Source organism: Camelina sativa, chromosome 1 (assembly GCF_030686135.1).
Source record: "Camelina sativa cultivar CO46 ecotype springtype chromosome 1, ASM3068613v1".
NCBI lineage: Eukaryota > Viridiplantae > Streptophyta > Magnoliopsida > Brassicales > Brassicaceae > Camelina > Camelina sativa.
The window spans coordinates 24864292-24882270 of NC_141880.1; the positions used below are offsets into that span (position 1 = coordinate 24864292).

Here is a 17979-nt window from a genome sequence, read left to right on the forward strand (position 1 = left end):
ATGGTAGAGTCTTCTACCATAGCAGTAACCAAATGCTTTGTTATCATGTTTTTTTAATTTTTTAAGATAATGTTATAAGTCATTTTACACGCTATGGTAGAAAATTCTACTATAGCTATAATATATTTTATTGTGACACAAAATTAGTGCTAGTTTATATGTCATGGTATTTTTTTTTTCAAAATTTATTTAATTAAATTTCTGTTTCATGAAAGAAACAACATACATAACCTTAATATTACATTAACCAAAATAAGTCTTACATAAGTGCCACCAAGTCTTAAACAAAATAAAGCTAACATTACAAAGAACAGAGACAAACTCATGTAACCCATCCAAGCCTTTCTTAGCTGCTCACTTTGCGAAACAATCTAATGAACAGCCACTAGTTCACTTTCAATGTATGAAAAAGACGTATTCTTTATGTTCTTCGTACTGCAAGACAGACCAAAATGCAACAATAGAGATGCTCAGTTACATTTTCATTTTCACTAACTGGCAATAAGCAAAAAGGTACAACAGATAGTAATCCATAAGCAACAATTCAGTCTTTTCTCAATTACAGATACTTACAAGGTGTGCAATCACTTCACAGTCGCTACCAGTGTGGAATTGATGAGACTTGAGCTTTTCATGCAAAACCTTGTGGTTGTATATCTCTCCATTGACCTGACATCGTGAGCACATTTGATTTACTATTCAGATGATACAATTGACAAAGGTCTAAAATTTGACATTTGTTCACACATGATTGACATAGTTTCAAGTACCGTGACAACGATGGTCTTGTCTTCGTTATAGAGCGGTTGTTCTCCATAAGTTGGGTCAATGATGGCTAAACGCCCATGAGCAAGATAACAATCTTCATGACAATGGAGTCCACTCCAATCAGGACCTCTATGCCTCAACCTACACAAACAGAAGTAATCAATCCAAACAATCAATTCGGGTCTTCTCCACAAAGATCAAATCTTTTTTTTGGCAGCCAAATCAAACAGTGACTGATCAATCGATTAAGCAAACACATTCTATTCCATCCATAAAAAAAGTTGAGAACTTTATTCCAATTCATTCATAATCGATTATTCAGTAACAATGCGCAGCATTTATAGATTACGAGAAGAAGTTGATGGGTGATTGATTGAATGAAACAGGGGAAGATTGAGAGAGAGTACCTGCGAGAGAGTTCAATGATACGAGAACGTTTAGCTTGAGTGCTGTCGATGCAACCAAGAACAGCGAGAATCCCACACATTGTGTTACAGTCAAAAGAATCAAAACTTGACGAGAAGCTTGGCATGATCAGTGATCACTGCCATTGATTTCCGCAAATCATCATATCTTCTTAGCAGTCTAACCTGTTTCATACTTTATCAAACCTTTCAAACTCAAAGTCACTTCAAAATTTTCCCACAATGCTTGGACTTTGGAGATCACTTCCTGAGTAACATAAGGAAGTTTACTTTGCTTATTAGTTACTTGGCTCGAAACTGTAAACACTTCTACTTGTAATAAAAGAATCTGTCTTTCTTATACAAAATCTAGAGAGCTTTCCTTCGGTTTCTCTAGAGATTTTATCAATGTCGCTACCAGATAAAGAGTGAGACTGACTTTCGAATCTGGCACATATATTCTCTTCAGCTAACAAAGTACTAAATCAATCTAAGAGACCAATACAGAGTTATGTATATCCTCTACATCATTACATCAATATCTGAGACAAAAATTCCTAGAAACAACTCATCTAAACCCAATAATAAAAAGAGAAACTTACTTGCAATAGTCAACGCCGCTTGAGCTGCGTTTTAGTTAACTCTGGAAAATATCCACATTTTCAACCTCTTGTTGTCGGGCTCTACATACACCAAAAGCACAAAGACGAAAACTAGATATCATCATAACCTGTGCTAGGTATATTTGTCCAGGTATATGGTCCTCACTATAGGAATCTGCCATAGCATTAACACATGAATCATTCTCTATACTTCTTATATGCTGCTTGCAGAATCTGATAAACTCCGAGAACGGCAATGATAACTACAAGGACAAAAAGCAAATCATATTGTAGTGACACTAGCCCCTATGTTCATAATCCGGCTACAACAATACTGTGCTTTTAGAGACACTAGCAGTATGTTTAAGAACCGAGGAGGGGAAATGGAATTATACCCTCTCATGGTTTCAGATATAACCATTTCGCATCCCGTTGCCATAGTTTAAGAGAAAAATCAAAGGCAAATTCCAAAAACCTGAGAAGATGAAGCAGTGGCAGTATCTGCAGTTTCAGATGCGAAATCAATATAGGGTTAGCCGGAATCAAAAACTGTATACACAAAACTTGTAAGGGCTGTAAGGCAAACCATATATATTGTAAGGTTCGAGAATTTAACCAAAATCTATAAAAAGCCCTAGATCCCCTTTTAAAGCCACCTGCATCCAACCATCGAAGATGACGCCAAGGTCTGCAATAAGGACCAGCGTCCAGACATCAAGCTGGGAAATGGCTGGAGCTGGCCGGATCTGTCTCAAGCATTCACCAGAAATTGACGAGGAAGGTTATTGGTTTCACCGAAAGAAATCGCCGAAATTGACGGAAAAGGTTGTAGAAGAAGAAAAGAGAAGACGTGAGGAATAGTGGTACCTTAACGACGGAAGAAGGAGTCGAGGGCATGGTGTGGAGGATCTGAGAGAGAAGAAAACATTTGTCGAGAGTTTTTTTTTTTTTTGGTGAAAGCTTTTTTTTTTCCTGTGTCTCCAAAATTTTTTGAAGGAAAAGTCTGAGAGTAACTGTGTTTTTTTGGCAAAGTCTTTAGCGCTCACACCAAAATATAGGCTCTAAAAATTCCCGCTTACTAAAATTTTGGCTTAGCATTTTTTTAGTGTTATCCTATGGTATTACAATCCAACCTACTTTCTTTAATAGCAGTTACGCGAAAAGAGCTATCCTCTGGTGCTATCAATGTGCAAGTTTCTTGTAGTGAATGAACATATCTAGAGTGTTTTCAATATAATTGTGAATAAACTCAAGACGTTAGCCAAAAAAAAAAAAAAAAACTCAAGACCATTTCGTCCATATCAATTTTTTTTCTCCTTTTTATTTCATTCACCAAAACAATCTTGCAATTCAAATTTCTCATGATATTAATAGGCATAGATTTTTTTTTTAAAATAAAAAAGCAAAGCAACTTCATATTTTCATCTATAAAGTCATCTATATTAATATTTTTTGAACACTAAACAAAACAAAATAATGCATTAGCTCGCTTGAGCCAATCTTTTATGTTGTTGACAAAAAAAAACAAAAAAAACAAATACAATTAACTTATTCATCGATTTAACGAATGTCTGGAACCTGCACTGTCCACCAAAAGTGAAATTCCTCATTTAGAAGGCTCTAAACAACGCTCTACCTACTGGTCAGAATCTCCAATCGAGAGGAATTAACCCAACTGCTCTTTGCCCCCATTGTAATGAAGAGGAGACAAGTCTTCACCTCTTTTTCCATTGCCTGTTTGCCATAGCAGCCTCGAACCTTGCCCCTTTTAAACACTCCTTTCACACACCGCTCGTCACTGATCTTTTCTGTGGACTTAAGATCGCCAACAAGTTGGTTTGTCTCCCACCTACGGGTATCGGAAAGGGATCCCTTGCTCCCTGGCTAATGTGGACGCTCTGGAACTCCCGAAAGAAGAAAATCTTTGAAAACCGACAGATCTCTCCTGCAGAAATACTAACCTTGGCCATCATTAATGCAAAGGAGTGGCTCTCAGCGCAGGAACAACCGACTGCATCTAACTTTTCAACCCAGATCCAGGAAAATCCCTCACATCGTCCGGATACAACCCACTGCTTCACTGATTCGGCTTGGCGTGAAGACACGAAAGAAGCGGGATTTGGCTGGATCTTCGCTGACAATCATCACACATCTGAGATCTCCGGTTGTTCCGTCGCGCAAAATATCGGGTCCCCTTTCGAGGCTGAGGCTACTGCTCTCCTTCTCGCAATCCACCAGGCCCTGGAACTTGGTATCACGAGAATTACCTTTGCTTCAGTTTCACAGCTGTTGATCAAAGCACTTCACTCAGAGTTTTCCTCGAAGGAACTCTACGGGATTTAACACGACATCCTTCAATTATCTCTCAAATTTGATCTTTTTTTTTTTTACTTTTGTTCGAAGAGAGTTAAATCAAAGAGCCGATAAGGTAGCTAAATCGGCATTGATTTCCTCCACCCACTGTACCGAAGTTTAATTAATGAAACCGGGTTTTGACAAGAAAAAAAATCCATCGATTTAACCTTCAAACCTTGCGTGAAAGATGCTAGCTGCACTAGGCGCAATGCATTCACGAGTTTCTCCAAAAATTTGAACAATCTCTCGGAGAATATCGAAACCAAAACTTTCCGCAAAAAACAGTAGCTCTACTGGGAGCCCATTTAACAGAAGAGGATGGTTTTGATTTTGACTCTCAAAATCAAAAACGTAATCAATACAAAATCGAAGAAAACGAAAGAGATAAGTTTTAGGGGGAGGTATTGGTTTAGGATTTAGAAAGAATTTTAATGACTTTAAAAGTTAGGTAAAATATGTTGTTATTCAATCAAGACTTTTAAAAACTCTTTAAAAATTTGGTGTTATTGGTTGTGGATTTGTAAAAATTTATCTAAAATCTTGATAAATCTAGTGTTATTGGATTAAGAGTTTTATAAAGTCATTAAAAGTTTTATGTTATTTAAGTAAAACAAAAGAATCTTGGATTTTTAATGAATTCAAATTTTATGTTATTGGTTTAGGATTTTATATCATTTCCTTCATAACAAAAGTCATGAAAACTCTTTCATCAAATAGAAAGATTTTACAAGATTAGAAAAAACAAATCATCAAGATTTAAAAAAACTTCGGGGGAGGTATTGGTTTAGGATTTAGAAAGAATTTTAATGACTTTATGTTCTTGCTGATTGTTAGAATCATAGAAAATTGAAAGTTAAAAATGAAGGATTCTAAGAGATTGTTTAGGAAGTTTTTTTAAATCTTGATGATTTGTTTTTTCTAATCTTGTAAAATCTTTCTATTTGATGAAAGAGTTTTCATGACTTTTGTTATGAAGGAAATGATATAAAATTCTAAACCAATAACATAAAATTTGAATTTATTAACAATCCAAGATTATTTTGTTTTACTTGAATAACATAAAACTTTTAATGACTTTATAAAACTCTTAATCCAATAACACTAGATTTATCAAGATTTTAGATAACTTTTTACAAATCCACAACCAATAACACCAAATTTTTAAAGAGTTTTTAAAAGTCTTGATTGAATAACAACATATTTTACCTAACTTTTAAAGTCATTAAAATTATTTCTAAATCCTAAACCAATACCTCTCCCTTCCTAAACAATCTCTTAAAATCTTTCATTTTTAACTTTCAATTTTCTATGATTCTAACAATCAGCAAGAACATAAAGTCATTAAAATTCTTTCTAAATCTTAAACCAATACCTCCCCCTTAGTAACTATTATAAGAAATTAAGATTTAGGAAATTTTTTTTTTTTAAGTAATATGAATAACAATTAAACGATTTTCCAATATAATTTTCTTTTTTCTTTTGGAGATTATCATCACATTCTGATAGCCAGAATAATCGTCATTATTTCTTTGTGATTTCATGGTTCTTATATAGAAGTTTTATTATGAGCTATAAAGACTATCCTTACAAAAAAAAAATTGATTGTTAGGTGTTGGAAACAAATTGTACAGAACTAGTCCTGATGGTACAATCTTCTAAAGTGTGGTCAGCTTCGATCCAATCTTCTAAATGAGATTGGTTTGCTCCATGATTTCTATATTTTAATATCTCCGTTCTTCTAAATCTAGAGCAGTTGTTTAGCTCGATCATCCAAATTTTTATTTTTTTGAAATTTCTATTGTAAAGTAATTTTTTCCTTTCCAGAAAGACTTCCAATTATAGAGTGTTATTTTAATTAATGTGTAAAAGAGAAAAACAAAATGAAGTAGTCCTAAAAATATAGAGAAATTGCGCCCAAACCGTTGAATTTTTATAGGTGTATTTGATCTCAAAGTCTTCACAAAATCAAAATATTTAGGACTCTAATAGAAAATACATTTAGTTTAAATCAAAGATAAGTTATAATTTATAAAAAAAATAATTAAAATTATATTTTATATATATTAAAGAGAAATACTTTAAAATAACACTAAAATAAAATTTATGGACAGTTAATAATCTATTTAAAAAATAAGATATGACATAAATGAATGTAAACTAGTCATCATAACAGAAAAGAAAGATATTTTAAAACAACACTAAAACTAGTTTTATAGACAATTTAACAATTAATAATCTATTTAAGAAATTTAGTAATCTAGTATATAACTTAAATGAGTGTGAATGGGTCATGATATATGTTTAAATGAACGAAGTTAAATAGATTTAAGATTTAAAATGTGTATAATTGGGTTTACTAATTAATATGAGATGGATCGTAAATACCAAATAGGATGGGTTTACCCATTTTAGCATCAAAGTGTAACATTTGTTTTTGTTATTATTGTGAACTGAAAGATAGATGAAGGTTTAATATAACAGGGATTAAAGTGTAAAAGCGTTAAGACTTAAAGAGTGCAACGAAAAGTTTTAAAGTTGGACGCGACCCGACGCGATGACGAACCCAAATCTGACCGTTGATTGAGAGCAGCTTCGTCGGCCGCCGCCAGTGACAGAACCGACCAAGCATGATCCGCGAAAGTAAGCTATCTCAGTTCTGTATCAATTTTGAGTTTCTTACCGATTCGGATTAGAAAGCGAGGATTTCATAAAAATACACTATTCGACAACAACAACAACAGTTTTTATATGATCCTTGAACAGTGTGAATGAACTTTGTATATGCATATAGAGTCTGTGTTTTGCTCTATTCATCATGAATTGAATTGACTTGACTTGCTGAGAGTATCACGAAGTTTAAAGAATTAGGAATTTTGGTATTCTTTCTGGCTGCTATAGATGAATCATGATAACTATTGCAGTCCAAAGAATACATGCATGGCTTCTTAGGGAATAGAGATGTATATCTTACAATCGCCAAAATAATTCACTACTATAGATTTATGTTACATACCAGTGATCGGCTTGCTACATTCCATTATAGGTTTGTTCCACATAAAATGTATCTTTTTCTGGTCATTGGGTTCGATTGGAAAAGGTCAGACCACCAAATAAGGAGCTTGAGAGATTCTTTGGCCAATGCCTTTATACCAGTGACAAACAAGATGGATCCTGTGTTCAAGGATATGTCTGATAAGTCGCTGGGTGGGTGGGTGGGTACCCAAGTGTTTCCTTTTGTCTGAGCTATCTCATACTTAAGAATCTCTGGTTTCATTTTATTTTCAGAGATGTACTTCGCTTTTTTTTGTCACCAGATGCAAAAGTCTTACAGAATATATAAGTTGCTTGCTTCAAGTAATGTTGTTTGTTATTTTCTTGTGGGGTGGGGAGGCATAAGAACTGCTCTTTAACTTGGCGGTTGATCGTGAAATTGGAGGGATTGCTATTTCAGGTCGTAGAGGGACTGCTAAAACAATCATGGCACGGGGGCTACTGGCTACATGAAATCCTCCCTCCTATAGAAGTTGTTGTAGGCTCATTATCTAGTACTGAACCAGCGTTTCCAGAGGAGTAAGAATCTTACAACCAGAAAACAAACTAAGTTTTTTCTTTGAATTACATCCGCGTCTCAATTCATACACTGCTGGTTTGTACTCTTATGATACATTAAGGTAGGAAGACGACTTAGCTGAGCGAACAGAGTACAATGATGATAACAGCGTTAAGACTGAGATTTTCACATCTCCTTTCATTCAGGTACATTTAGTTTTATGATCCATTAGAACCTTTCTGAGATAGTTTCTGTGTTACTTAGGTTTTTCTGTCATTCGTATTAGACAGATTCCTCTAGGAGTCACAGAGGACAGACTCATTGGGTCTGTTGATGTTGAGGAGTCTGTAAAAAGGGGGACAAATCTTATCCAACCTGATTTTTTGGCTAAAGCCCATAGAGGAGTGTTGTATGTTGATGAAAGAAATTTCTTAGATGATGGAATTAGTTGCTTCCCAATGTATTGAAAGTGAAGGTATCAGCTTTAGGCACCCATGGAAGCCACTTTTAATTGCGACCTATGACCCTGAAGAAAGTGCTGTCCGAGAGCACTGTCTAGACCGTGTTGCCATTAATTTTAGGTATTGATGGAGTTTATGAATCGAAGATGAAGAATGTTTTCTGTTTCTTTTTGATAATTTCACTGTTATTTCTCTTTTTACATCACGATGTTAACATTTGTAGTTCAGACCTTCCTATGAGCTTTGAAGATCGAGTCGCAATAGTTGGAATTGTCACACAGTTTCCGGAACACCGTAACGAGGTTTTCAGAATGGTAAATGAATAGACAGAAACATCAAAGACGCAGGTGCCTTCAAATGAGTTAAGAGAGATGTTTCTTCTTTTATATATCAGAAATCTGTTCACTCTTCTACTTCTGAGACTTTTTACTCTCTTCTTTTATATTTTCAAAGGTGAAGCTAGTTTCTGTACTGGTTCTCAAATGCTACTCAATGACGATGTTGATTAGCTTTCGGATGACTCTGAGAATGGTACCTATGATCCTGAAGCGAAAGAAGGCGGCAATAACATTGGTGGCCTGGGAAATGTTGGCGATGAAGAGGGCACCTTGAGCTGCTCTTCTGATGGTGTAAAAGCTTTCTATAGGATTCGGGAGGCCGTGATTAGAACTCCAAAATGGAGGTCATGCATTTGGAAATAGGGTCCCCTCAGTTGAAACCAAACAACATTGAAGAAATTGTATCCAGGCCAAGACAGTGGAGAGCTGCGGACTACACTATGTGAGTACCTTTTTGATTTTAATCCCTTTATCTGTTTAGGGGAGAAAATATTGTGATTTGCTTCAAAAACAAAGAAGAGGAAGAAATAATTGATCTACTTCAAGGACAGAGTAGAAGAAACTACTTCTAATATTTTCCATAGGGTAGTAGTTTAAGCATAAAACAGCATGACAGTGTTGTTTCTTTATTAACAAAGTTGGTAGTAGTTTCTAATGATATGAAGAACCATATGATTTGTCTTCCATTTACATTTCGCAAGATTGATAATGATAAGTTGTTTCATACTCACAAGGCCACCTTCTCATTAGATAATGATTCCAGTTCAAACTTTTTGCAACACTGTTGGCCTAAGTGTGTAACTGTTATATCTTATGATTGTATTAGGAGGTATTCGGAAAAGACTGTCGCTACATGAGCAGATATGTAAAGTCAAAGACTGAGGTCTAAGTATCAGATACAAACTTGAAATTATGTGCATAAGTAGTTAGAGAGACCCAGATGGAGAAACACCAGAAGAGGAGAGGAAAGACTCTATGTAGAAGATGAAGATATAATTTCGATTTTCAGACTCCCAAGTGGTGCTGTTGAGGTCTAACATCTGCTTCCTATTACCTAATCTCTTATTCAGTTTATAATAAAATATCTGATTAGTGGGTCTAAAATGTTTTAACGGCTGGTATTATGTAGCAGTAAGTACATCAGATGTTTGCAGAACCATGAGGGACATTGCTTCATAAAAGTTGGATTTTGAACTAAAGAAGGTATCCCTGAGAAACGCACTTGTCAATTGTTATAGGTATTCAGCATCCAAAGTTAAAACGAGTTAGGCTATACCATCCTCATTCAGTATCAGTTCTTCATAAGCTCTATTGTCGGTAATCATTTGGCTAAGTACCATTGTCAGGTCAGTAAAACGGTGCAACAACATCTGACATCGAGGAGTAGGAAGGTGGGTTCTAAGATATCTTAACAAGGTTTCTTATCTCAACAACCTCACTAGTCTAGGGCATTCTCTGAAGGGAACATTCCGGGGCTAGAACAATCAACGAAAACATGACTAGATTAAGCAACTTCAAGATTCTGCAAATGAGACTGCTTCACATTCAAACTAAAAAGGCATGTATACTATTCAATATGATGTTACCTCGAAATCAAAGGTAAAGAACACAGCAGGTAAGTGTCACTATTTTCGTTGAAAGCATGAATTAGTACTGCTCTCATCTTCTGTCTGACCACTGCCGTTACTCCCGTTAGTAGGCGCATTCTCTCTGCAACTTCTAAAATGTCACATTTTTTTTCATTGTCTGAGTTTTGGCCCTTGACGAGATTGAACACCGATATGAGCTTAGAAGACAAAGAAACAAGAGGAGGAGAACTGGCTTCGAAGTAGTAACGGAGAAGCTTTGCTTGGACCTGAAAGATCATGCTATCGAGACTTAAGAACATAAAAAAAAAATCCAGGAAACTCTTAGGCAAGTCTTCTTGTTTTAGGTCCAAGAGGACTCACTAGTGTATGTTCATTCCCATAGCAGAACAATTTTGAGCTTCTTGGACAATCATATGTATTGATCATACTGGAAGTAACAAGTCCAAAGGACACATGTAACTTTGTTGTACTGTTCAACACCTCTATGTATATGTAAATGTATAAATGTGTTTCTTCATTGTTATAGCTTTTAATTTTGGGTTTTTAAAATCAGATTCAGGGATAAGAATGCAAGAAACTAAAAATATAACAGACCCTTTTTTACACAAGAAAAAAATCTGATCCCCCATTTAAATTGTAAAATTAGATTTTTGAAGTTTATATATATATTTCAACAGAATATTTCCACAGGAAAACCAAAAAAAAAAAGTTGTTTTAGCAGCGAGTCAGAGAGAGAGAGAGAAAGAGAGAGAGAGGGCGATAGAAAGAGAGAGAAAGAGCGAAACTTGGGTTAGTGTTGGGAGTGAGGCTAAAAGCTCAGAAGAAACGCCACAAGTAAAGCCCAACGAGGGTGAGGTTGTTGCTCTCTTCGTAGTCATCTGGTAAATTGCGAATTTGTTCATTGTGTTCTTCTTTATCGTACGATACTTGTGTGTGTGTATGTGTGTATCTCTGCTGCTCATTGTATTGTTTGTTGTTCTCTTCTGGATTTGGCTATGATTTGTTAGGTATGTGAAACGTTTGTGGATTTACTGGAATTGGATTTTTGGTGTTTAGTCTCCGATGGTTTGATTGTGTTCTAGGGTTTTCATAAGAACGAGAGTCTGTTTTGTTGTGAATTTCTCAGGATACGTTATGACTGAAAGATTGAAGTTTTGTTCCAGAGATTGTTGAGATTGGGAATTGGATTTTAGCTTAGGAAGATAAATTTACTTGCTTCACAATGGTTTTTATGCAACCTGGATTTAAGATGCTGTAGATATGTCTAGCTTGAATCTAGTTTGAAGGGTACACGGGTTTCCAGATTTGAGTCTGTTTTTGTTGTGAATTTCTCAGGATATGTTTCAGAGATTGTTGAGATTGAAATTTGTTTCAGAGATTGTTAAGATTGAGATTTGGATTTTAGCTTAGGAAGAGAATTTTACTTGCTTCTCAATGGTTTTATGCAACCTGGATTATAGATATGTCTAGCTTGAATCTAGTTTGAAGGGTACGCGGGTTTCCAGATTTGAGTCACGTTAGATCTGAATCTTTGTGGTTTTCTAAACTTGGGTGCTGAATTTGGATTTTAACAGCATCTAAGAATATCCTGTACTACGAACTTAGCGAGGATTGTTAGGTTTTTCTGAATTGAATTTGTCACTAGAAGGACCAACTTAGTGAGATTTGATGATGAGAAAAATATGTGTAGGGTTAGAATGCAGTACCTCAAAACTATTAAAATGAGAATTAGGAGAGCATCCCTTTTGGGTGCCTGATAGGTCACTGGAATGAGAACTTGCCGTTTCTTCGTTATGGTAATCACTGGATTTGGTTTTCTTCTCATATTGACTCTGTTCCATGTTTTGTTTAGGAGATCAGAGGCATATGAACTCTACCATTCCAGAGGGACTACATGAAGAAGTTGACCAACAGATTCATTGGTAGTTAGAAAAAGTAATGTGCTTTCGGCTACTTTTTGGGTTAATCTCGAAAACATGTTGGTGGAAAGTTCGTTCAGCTCTTCTGTTGAAACTAGTCTACTGAACGTATCCGAGTATCAAGACCCATTTGCTGCATATGATTGGGCGTCACTTGCTGAAACTTATCAGATGATCCACAAAGTTCCCGAACAGTCTCAAGAAAGCTTTCTTAAAGCTGTTCCAGTCACTGATGCAATGAATCTTGATGAATCAAAACATCCAAAACATCAAGTAAGTTGTCCAGAGACATCTGTTAGGCACAAGGTATCGGAAAAGGCCCGGACTTCTCTTGTGTATCGTCGAAGGAAGAGGAGCTTAAAACCTAGGGGAACTGCGGAACCTAACCTAGGGAAGAATATGAAACAGGATGATTCTCTTGATGACTCTGTTGTCACTTTACATAACCCTGAAGAAAGCACAAAAAGGAAAGATCGCTTCAATAACTGTCTTGTCTATAGCCGGAAAAAAAGGAGAGGGAAATCCAGTTGTACTTTTACTGGAGAAACTACGATAAGGGGTGATGGGCGTGATGATGGTTTTGTCTCTGAGCATAGTATTGGAGAAACCAGGAGAAGAGGCAATCGATCAGATAATTGTCTTGTGTATAGCAGAAAAAAAGGTAGAGTGAAATTTAATAGTTGTAGTTTTAGCTCACATGTGACTGGAGGAACCAAGATAAGCTGTGATCAAGCTGACTCTTCTGTATGTAGCCAAAGGGGACAGATTGCTAAAGCTGATAGTGCGTTTACTGGACTTAACCCTGGAGAAATCAAGCAAATTGGTTATCAACCTGTTGACAGCCAGAGCACGCAGTTAGTGAAATCTAATGGTATCTTGACTGAAAGTCATATTAGGACAACCAAGAGAAATGGAGATACATCTGATGTGTTGCTTATGTATAGCCGGAGGAAGCGGAGAGAGAAATCTATTGGTGTCCGGGTTAATGGCTTTCTAGTTTATACCCGGAAAAAGTTCAAATTCAGAGGACCTTTTGCTCGACCTGACCCAAGCGAAACCAAGAAAAATGGTAATCAACTTTCTATTGCCAGTTCTCTAGAACTTGTAGACGATACCCAAGTTACCAAAGTGAGATGTGCTTCTGATGGAACAAATGTCAACTGTTCGTCATTGAAATCCAGTTCTGAACTTGATTCAAGTTCCAGTAAAACTGGAGAAGATGATTGCTATTCCTCTGATGCTGGGGTGTCTGAGACAGATACAGACAGTAGCAGCAGCCCTTTCAGGCAGTGTAAACATTGTGATGAGCCAGGAACTGTTGAAAGAATGCTAATTTGTGATGAATGTGAAGAAGCATATCATACACGCTGCTGTGGTACTCGAAGGAAAGAAGTTGCAAAGATAGATGACTGGCTTTGTCCATCCTGTTTGAAAAAGAAGTCATCAAAGACCAAAATTAAGGGAAGAATTTCACGGGAACGGAAATGGAGAGTTACAGTACCATTTGTAATAGGAATTCGAATAGGAAAAGAGTTTCAAGCAGATGTTCCAGACTGGTCAGGTCCAACAATGAGGTATGCACTTCGATAATCAACAGTTCTTTGAATTTTTAAGTCCTATTTTAGTAACAAAGATGTCTGTCTACAGGTAAATGAGTGTTGTTTTTATTTGACTGTCATTCAAATACGTTTTGATCTCAATGCAGTGATACTTCTTTTGTTGGTGAACCCTTGGAGATTGATGAGTCAGAATACATGCATGTAAGCTCTCAGTATAGTACATATAAGTTGTCATAGAGTTGGCTGGATTCAGATAGCTGCCATTCTTCTTTCTTTGCAGGATCTCAATAAGGCCAAGAATAGTAAGAAACAATGTTCTGCAGTAAATTGGCTTCAGTGCAGGGAGGAAAATAGTAATGGAAATATTTGCGGAAAGTGGCGTAGGTAGGTAAAACAATTTTGTATGTTCCAGTTTTTGGCTTATGCTCTCGTCTTGAATGGACCTTGCTATCTATCGCCTTCTCATCGGGCTTCTCACCAATACCTTCTTCCTTGTCTTATATCTATAATTCAACCACTGGTGTAAAATGAATTACTCAATATGCTTAATTTGACTGGATATACGCAGGGCCCCTCGTTCAGAGGTACAAACCAAAGACTGGGAATGCTTCTGCTGCGTCTTCTGGGATCCATCACGTGCGGACTGTGCCGTCCCTCAGGTCAGAAACTCTCTTGACAACTATTTTCTTTGCCTCAAAGAAAAATCCTTCTGAGTTTGAAAAGTTAGCAGCCATAAGAGTCTAGTACTTGTTAAAAGCAGTGAGAAATTCTCGAACAGTCTTGCTTCATCTTTCTCGACTTGTCATTTGGATTCTTGAGCAGATTTCTACATACTCCAAAACATCATCGAAGTTTACACTGCATCTTTTGTTTCATTTCTTCAGGAATTGGAGACGAGTGAGATCCTTAAACAACTCAAGTACATCAAGATGGTTTGTTATCTTTCTCATTGCTTATTTGATCTAATAATCCTTGTTATAGTCTTATGTTCTCATCAAGGATCTAATACTGAATGGTCACTTCCCTCTGCAGCTTAGACCTCGTTCAGATGCCAAAAAGCGAAAGATAGGATCGAAGGGTCGAAATAAATCACGTAACGAAGGAAAATCTTGATGGACGCAATCAAATGGATATGCTTTTGGATTAGACACCGTAGAAACTAGAAAGGTAAAATCAGAAATTTTTTGTGAAGCGCCACTGAGTTTTGTACCACTGGCAAAATTTGAGGATGTCAAGTTTCTTATAAAAGATGAATTAGGTTCAGATCTTTTTTGTTAGCTCCCGCAACAGGGGTAGTGAATAGAACGCTTGTATTTTGGAAACAGGTTCTTGTTTAATCTGGGAATTATCTTGAATGCAACAAAATTAGCTTGGAAGATAGTAAAAGAAGGAAAATTACACACTGTGAGTTACAGAAAATCTGTAGCAGCCAATATTACAAAATGGGAGAAACAATAGCGGCAAAATCACCATCCGTATTTAGCTTGTGTCTCGGCTTTTGTGAGCAATCCTCTAGAACGTCTCTCAGTCAACTCAGTCTCTTTGTGCTTCATGTCCATGAACAATGCAGTGATTTGATGCTTCCTCTTGTGAAGCTTTGACACTTTCCCTTTAGATGAAGATGTCGCTGGCTGCAATACAAATGTCAACAAAGACAACATTTAGAAGAACATACGAAGAATTCAAGTCTTCTCTGTGAGAGACATACAATAAATTTGCTAGTAGCTCATTACTAATAACCACACAGATATTTTGCAGCAAGACTTGACAATGGCAGCCCCAAACAAGAGTCAATCTACAAATCATATTCTATTTTCTCCTGGGGGTCAAATATTGAGCATTTCATAAATATTTGATTACCTAATATGCTATCTCTAATGGAATTCTCCTACAAGCAAAGGGTTTAAATTTACACGACAAGAGTAATAAGAGACCCTAGAGACAACTTGCAAGCTGTTCCATAGAAATTTTGAAGCAAGACAGAACAAACTTAACAATGGCAGCCACAAACCGGAGCTAAATTCACAACTCCTACTCTTTACTTTTACCTATTCAATTTCAGGCTTATCTATCACTCAATATGCTCCTATGAGAAAAGGCTTCAGATTTAAAGAACCAGAGGAAACTAGAGACCGTAGAGACAACTACTAAGTTCTTGCAGCCAAAAGCAAATCCAAAGCAAGAGTAAGAAAGGTAAACAAACCTGATACGCGGGTCCAAAAGCGATTCCAGTAGATTTAACCTGATCAACTCTTGGCCTATTCTTCATGAGCTCATCTTGCTTAACCTCAACCATCTCTGGCATCTGATTCCTCCCTCTCCTTCCTCTCCTAGCACCACTATCCATAGCTACAACCGCTTCGGGCAATCCCGTTGTAGCCTCATACCCACCACCGTTCCAAGTATTACCTCCATAGCTACTACCATCATATCCAACACTAGCACTAGGATTCGTTTCGTATCCACCAGCATAATAGTTATCTACTACTCCAGCGATTTGTTCCGCTACGCTATTTCTATGGCTTACCGATTCATAACTCTGGTTTTGATCACTACTACCTGATTCCGCCGTTTGAGCAATTGCAATTGCAGGTGTTTCCGTTTCGAGATTCGATCTTCGACTTGATCCTGATCCCAATGAAGGAAGAGCGCCGAGTGTTTGCGAGCTCTTAGGTGCAGGCATGGCGGATAAGAACGATCTGACTGATGAATCGTGAGATGCGGAGGCAGATTCCATCTGCTTACGCTTCTTCCTCGCTTTCTCTTCTTCTTCTTCATCGTCTTCGTCATCGAGATTGCTCGGTCTAGGGTTTACCGGAAGCCTGATCTGAACGACGCGTTTCGTGATCGACGACGGAGCAGGACCTTGTTGCCGTGAAATTGAGGATTTAGGAGGTGGGAGAGAGGAGAGGAACGGAGATGATTTTACGCGAGATGAAGATGAACCGAAATCACCATCTTCGGAAGATCTGACTTCTTTAGGTTGAGGAATAACTGAGAATAGAGAAGAAGAAGAAGAAGAAGGTACTGAAGAATTCGAGGTGAAAGCTCCTCTACGGGGTTGAGGTTCTTCGTCTTCGCCCGACGAAGCGTAACTCGCGACCAGAGAGTCCATTGTCGAAGAAGAGAGAAAGAGTTTGCCGTCGCCGAGATATATATGTCGGGGGTATTTCTCGTGTCTAGATGGGTTTTTTAGGAAAGCTTTAAGGCCTTTTTATAAAAGCCCATTTGTGAAGTCACAGTAAATATGTTAAATGCTACTTACATATATGGTTCAAAATTTCCGTAAACCATATGGATTATAAATATGATTGACGAGTAGATTAGAGATTCTAAATTGTATTAGCTCACACAACGATTACATGATTTTTGTTTTTGTTTACATGGTTTTTGCTTTTGTTTTCTCAGTTGCTGACAAATAATTAATGAAAAAATGTTAAGAAATCCAATATTGTGTAATACATATGGGTCAAAAGTTCTGTAAGTTGTAATGATAATAACTGTGTGAGCACAATACTATCTATAAGTTGGACAAAAGAATGTGACAGAATTTTATAGATGATAAATTCTAGTGTTATTTAAATTGATTGTGTAAGAATAAAATAAAAGAATTAGGACTCAAAAATTGGGACAAACATATCACCTAGCTGAATCTATTTCCACCATCCGAACCAAGACTTATGTTTGTCTTCTTCAAGAAAACTCACCTTCTTTCTCAACTCATCCACACTCTTTCTCAAATCAGAATGGTTATCTTCCAACTTTTTCATCTTAGAGTTGCAATGAATGATGTAACATGGAGTTCAAATAGTTCAATTTTTTTTTGTTTTGTTAATATACTATTTTAATACTAATTTTGCTAATGTATTATTTTATTAATTCTAGTGATTTAGTATATAACTCGCGGGATATCACACAACAATTTTTGTTTAATACAATCTTAATTAAATCAGTTTGATTCAATCTATTTTTTTATTTGTGTTGTTAAAATAGTAAAAATGATTTAACTCATCAATTATCAAATCTGATTTCAGTTTCATTGATTTTTATGTTCAACCTGATTGATCAATCCACTTTAAACAAAAAATCATTCTATCGACAATTTGTTTCTCGTATAGCGTATGTCCATTATCATTAGCATATGAGACATTTAGAAATTAAAACCTTGAATGATTATAAAGCTGTTTTGGTTTTAGATTTTTCAAAGATACACTTTAAAGCTAATCAAGATTATGCAAAAATTGGGTTTCCTAAACAATTAAAGAATTCAGATTTTGTTGGTTTTTGTGAATTTACAAAAAAAAAAACCAAATCTTTGTTTTACTAGCTTTTCATTTTTAACCGTGACTTGAATTCTTTCTTTTTTTTTTTTTTTTTAAAATTACTAACATCTAAAATCCATAAACCGAAATCTAGAATCTAAAAAAAAACTAG

The 17979-nt window shown here is 36.2% G+C and overlaps 4 protein-coding genes and 1 pseudogene across 14 annotated transcripts; 3 read left to right on the top strand and 2 right to left on the bottom strand.

Moving 5' to 3' along the window:
* Window positions 1-223: 223 nt before the first annotated feature.
* Window positions 224-2802, bottom strand: LOC104701214 (asparagine synthetase [glutamine-hydrolyzing] 2-like). 8 transcript variants are annotated; one of them, XM_087461721.1, is made up of 8 exons: window positions 2642-2802; window positions 2361-2520; window positions 2170-2275; window positions 1775-2037; window positions 1176-1440; window positions 771-909; window positions 574-669; window positions 224-435 (listed from the first exon to the last, which is right to left on the bottom strand). In XM_087461721.1, exons 5-8 carry the CDS (start codon window positions 1298-1300, stop codon window positions 397-399), a joined length of 399 nt encoding a protein of 132 aa, XP_087317847.1. In that variant the 5' UTR covers window positions 1301-1440; window positions 1775-2037; window positions 2170-2275; window positions 2361-2520; window positions 2642-2802; the 3' UTR covers window positions 224-396. The 8 variants fall into 8 exon arrangements, with proteins under 8 accessions (XP_087317847.1, XP_087317838.1, XP_019084731.1 ...); XM_087461712.1 differs by having other exon boundaries at window positions 2391-2520; window positions 2642-2791; XM_019229186.2 differs by having other exon boundaries at window positions 1775-1949; window positions 2391-2520; window positions 2642-2785.
* An 859-nt stretch (window positions 2803-3661) lies between these two features.
* LOC147950314 (uncharacterized) lies at window positions 3662-4117 on the top strand. Its single transcript, XM_087512890.1, has one exon. The coding sequence runs from the start codon at window positions 3662-3664 to the stop codon at window positions 4115-4117; it is 456 nt and encodes a 151-aa protein (XP_087369016.1).
* A 3071-nt stretch (window positions 4118-7188) lies between these two features.
* Window positions 7189-10584, top strand: LOC104701238 (magnesium-chelatase subunit ChlD, chloroplastic-like; annotated as a pseudogene). The gene is made up of 9 exons (XR_015598174.1): window positions 7189-7333; window positions 7415-7418; window positions 7525-7699; window positions 7801-7885; window positions 7970-8260; window positions 8364-8920; window positions 9305-9509; window positions 9611-9716; window positions 9825-10584. The product of XR_015598174.1 is annotated as a magnesium-chelatase subunit ChlD, chloroplastic-like (transcript).
* A 5-nt stretch (window positions 10585-10589) lies between these two features.
* LOC104701248 (uncharacterized) lies at window positions 10590-14910 on the top strand. 3 transcript variants are annotated; one of them, XM_010416900.2, is made up of 7 exons: window positions 10590-10948; window positions 11920-13560; window positions 13692-13746; window positions 13826-13929; window positions 14114-14204; window positions 14430-14477; window positions 14578-14910. In XM_010416900.2, the coding sequence occupies exons 2-7, from the start codon at window positions 12044-12046 to the stop codon at window positions 14656-14658; spliced, it is 1896 nt and encodes a 631-aa protein (XP_010415202.2). In that variant the 5' UTR covers window positions 10590-10948; window positions 11920-12043; the 3' UTR covers window positions 14659-14910. The 3 variants fall into 3 exon arrangements, 2 of the variants coding, with proteins under 2 accessions (XP_010415202.2, XP_010415212.2); XR_015563884.1 differs by having other exon boundaries at window positions 10754-10948; window positions 13634-13746; XM_010416910.2 differs by having other exon boundaries at window positions 10756-10922.
* LOC104701272 (uncharacterized) lies at window positions 14859-16727 on the bottom strand. Its single transcript, XM_010416927.2, has 2 exons — window positions 15749-16727; window positions 14859-15176 (listed from the first exon to the last, which is right to left on the bottom strand). Exons 1-2 carry the CDS (start codon window positions 16658-16660, stop codon window positions 15012-15014), a joined length of 1077 nt encoding a protein of 358 aa, XP_010415229.2. The 5' UTR covers window positions 16661-16727; the 3' UTR covers window positions 14859-15011.
* Between the last annotated feature and the right edge of the window lie 1252 nt (window positions 16728-17979).

Coding starts and splice junctions, on each gene's coding strand:
- LOC104701214 (XM_087461721.1), bottom strand. CDS start 1,300: ATGCCAAGCTTCTCGTCAAGTTTTGATTCTTTTGACTGTAACACAATG. Junction 910..1,175: donor ATCATTGAACTCTCTCGCAG/GTACTCTCTCTC, acceptor CTGTTTGTGTAG/GTTGAGGCATAGAGGTCCTG. Junction 670..770: donor ACAAGACCATCGTTGTCACG/GTACTTGAAACT, acceptor TCACGATGTCAG/GTCAATGGAGAGATATACAA.
- LOC147950314 (XM_087512890.1), top strand. CDS start 3,662: ATGTGGACGCTCTGGAACTCCCGAAAGAAGAAAATCTTTGAAAACCGA.
- LOC104701248 (XM_010416900.2), top strand. CDS start 12,044: ATGTTGGTGGAAAGTTCGTTCAGCTCTTCTGTTGAAACTAGTCTACTG. Junction 13,561..13,691: donor TGGTCAGGTCCAACAATGAG/GTATGCACTTCG, acceptor ATCTCAATGCAG/TGATACTTCTTTTGTTGGTG. Junction 14,205..14,429: donor CGGACTGTGCCGTCCCTCAG/GTCAGAAACTCT, acceptor TCATTTCTTCAG/GAATTGGAGACGAGTGAGAT.
- LOC104701272 (XM_010416927.2), bottom strand. CDS start 16,660: ATGGACTCTCTGGTCGCGAGTTACGCTTCGTCGGGCGAAGACGAAGAA. Junction 15,177..15,748: donor CTTTTGGACCCGCGTATCAG/GTTTGTTTACCT, acceptor TTTGTATTGCAG/CCAGCGACATCTTCATCTAA.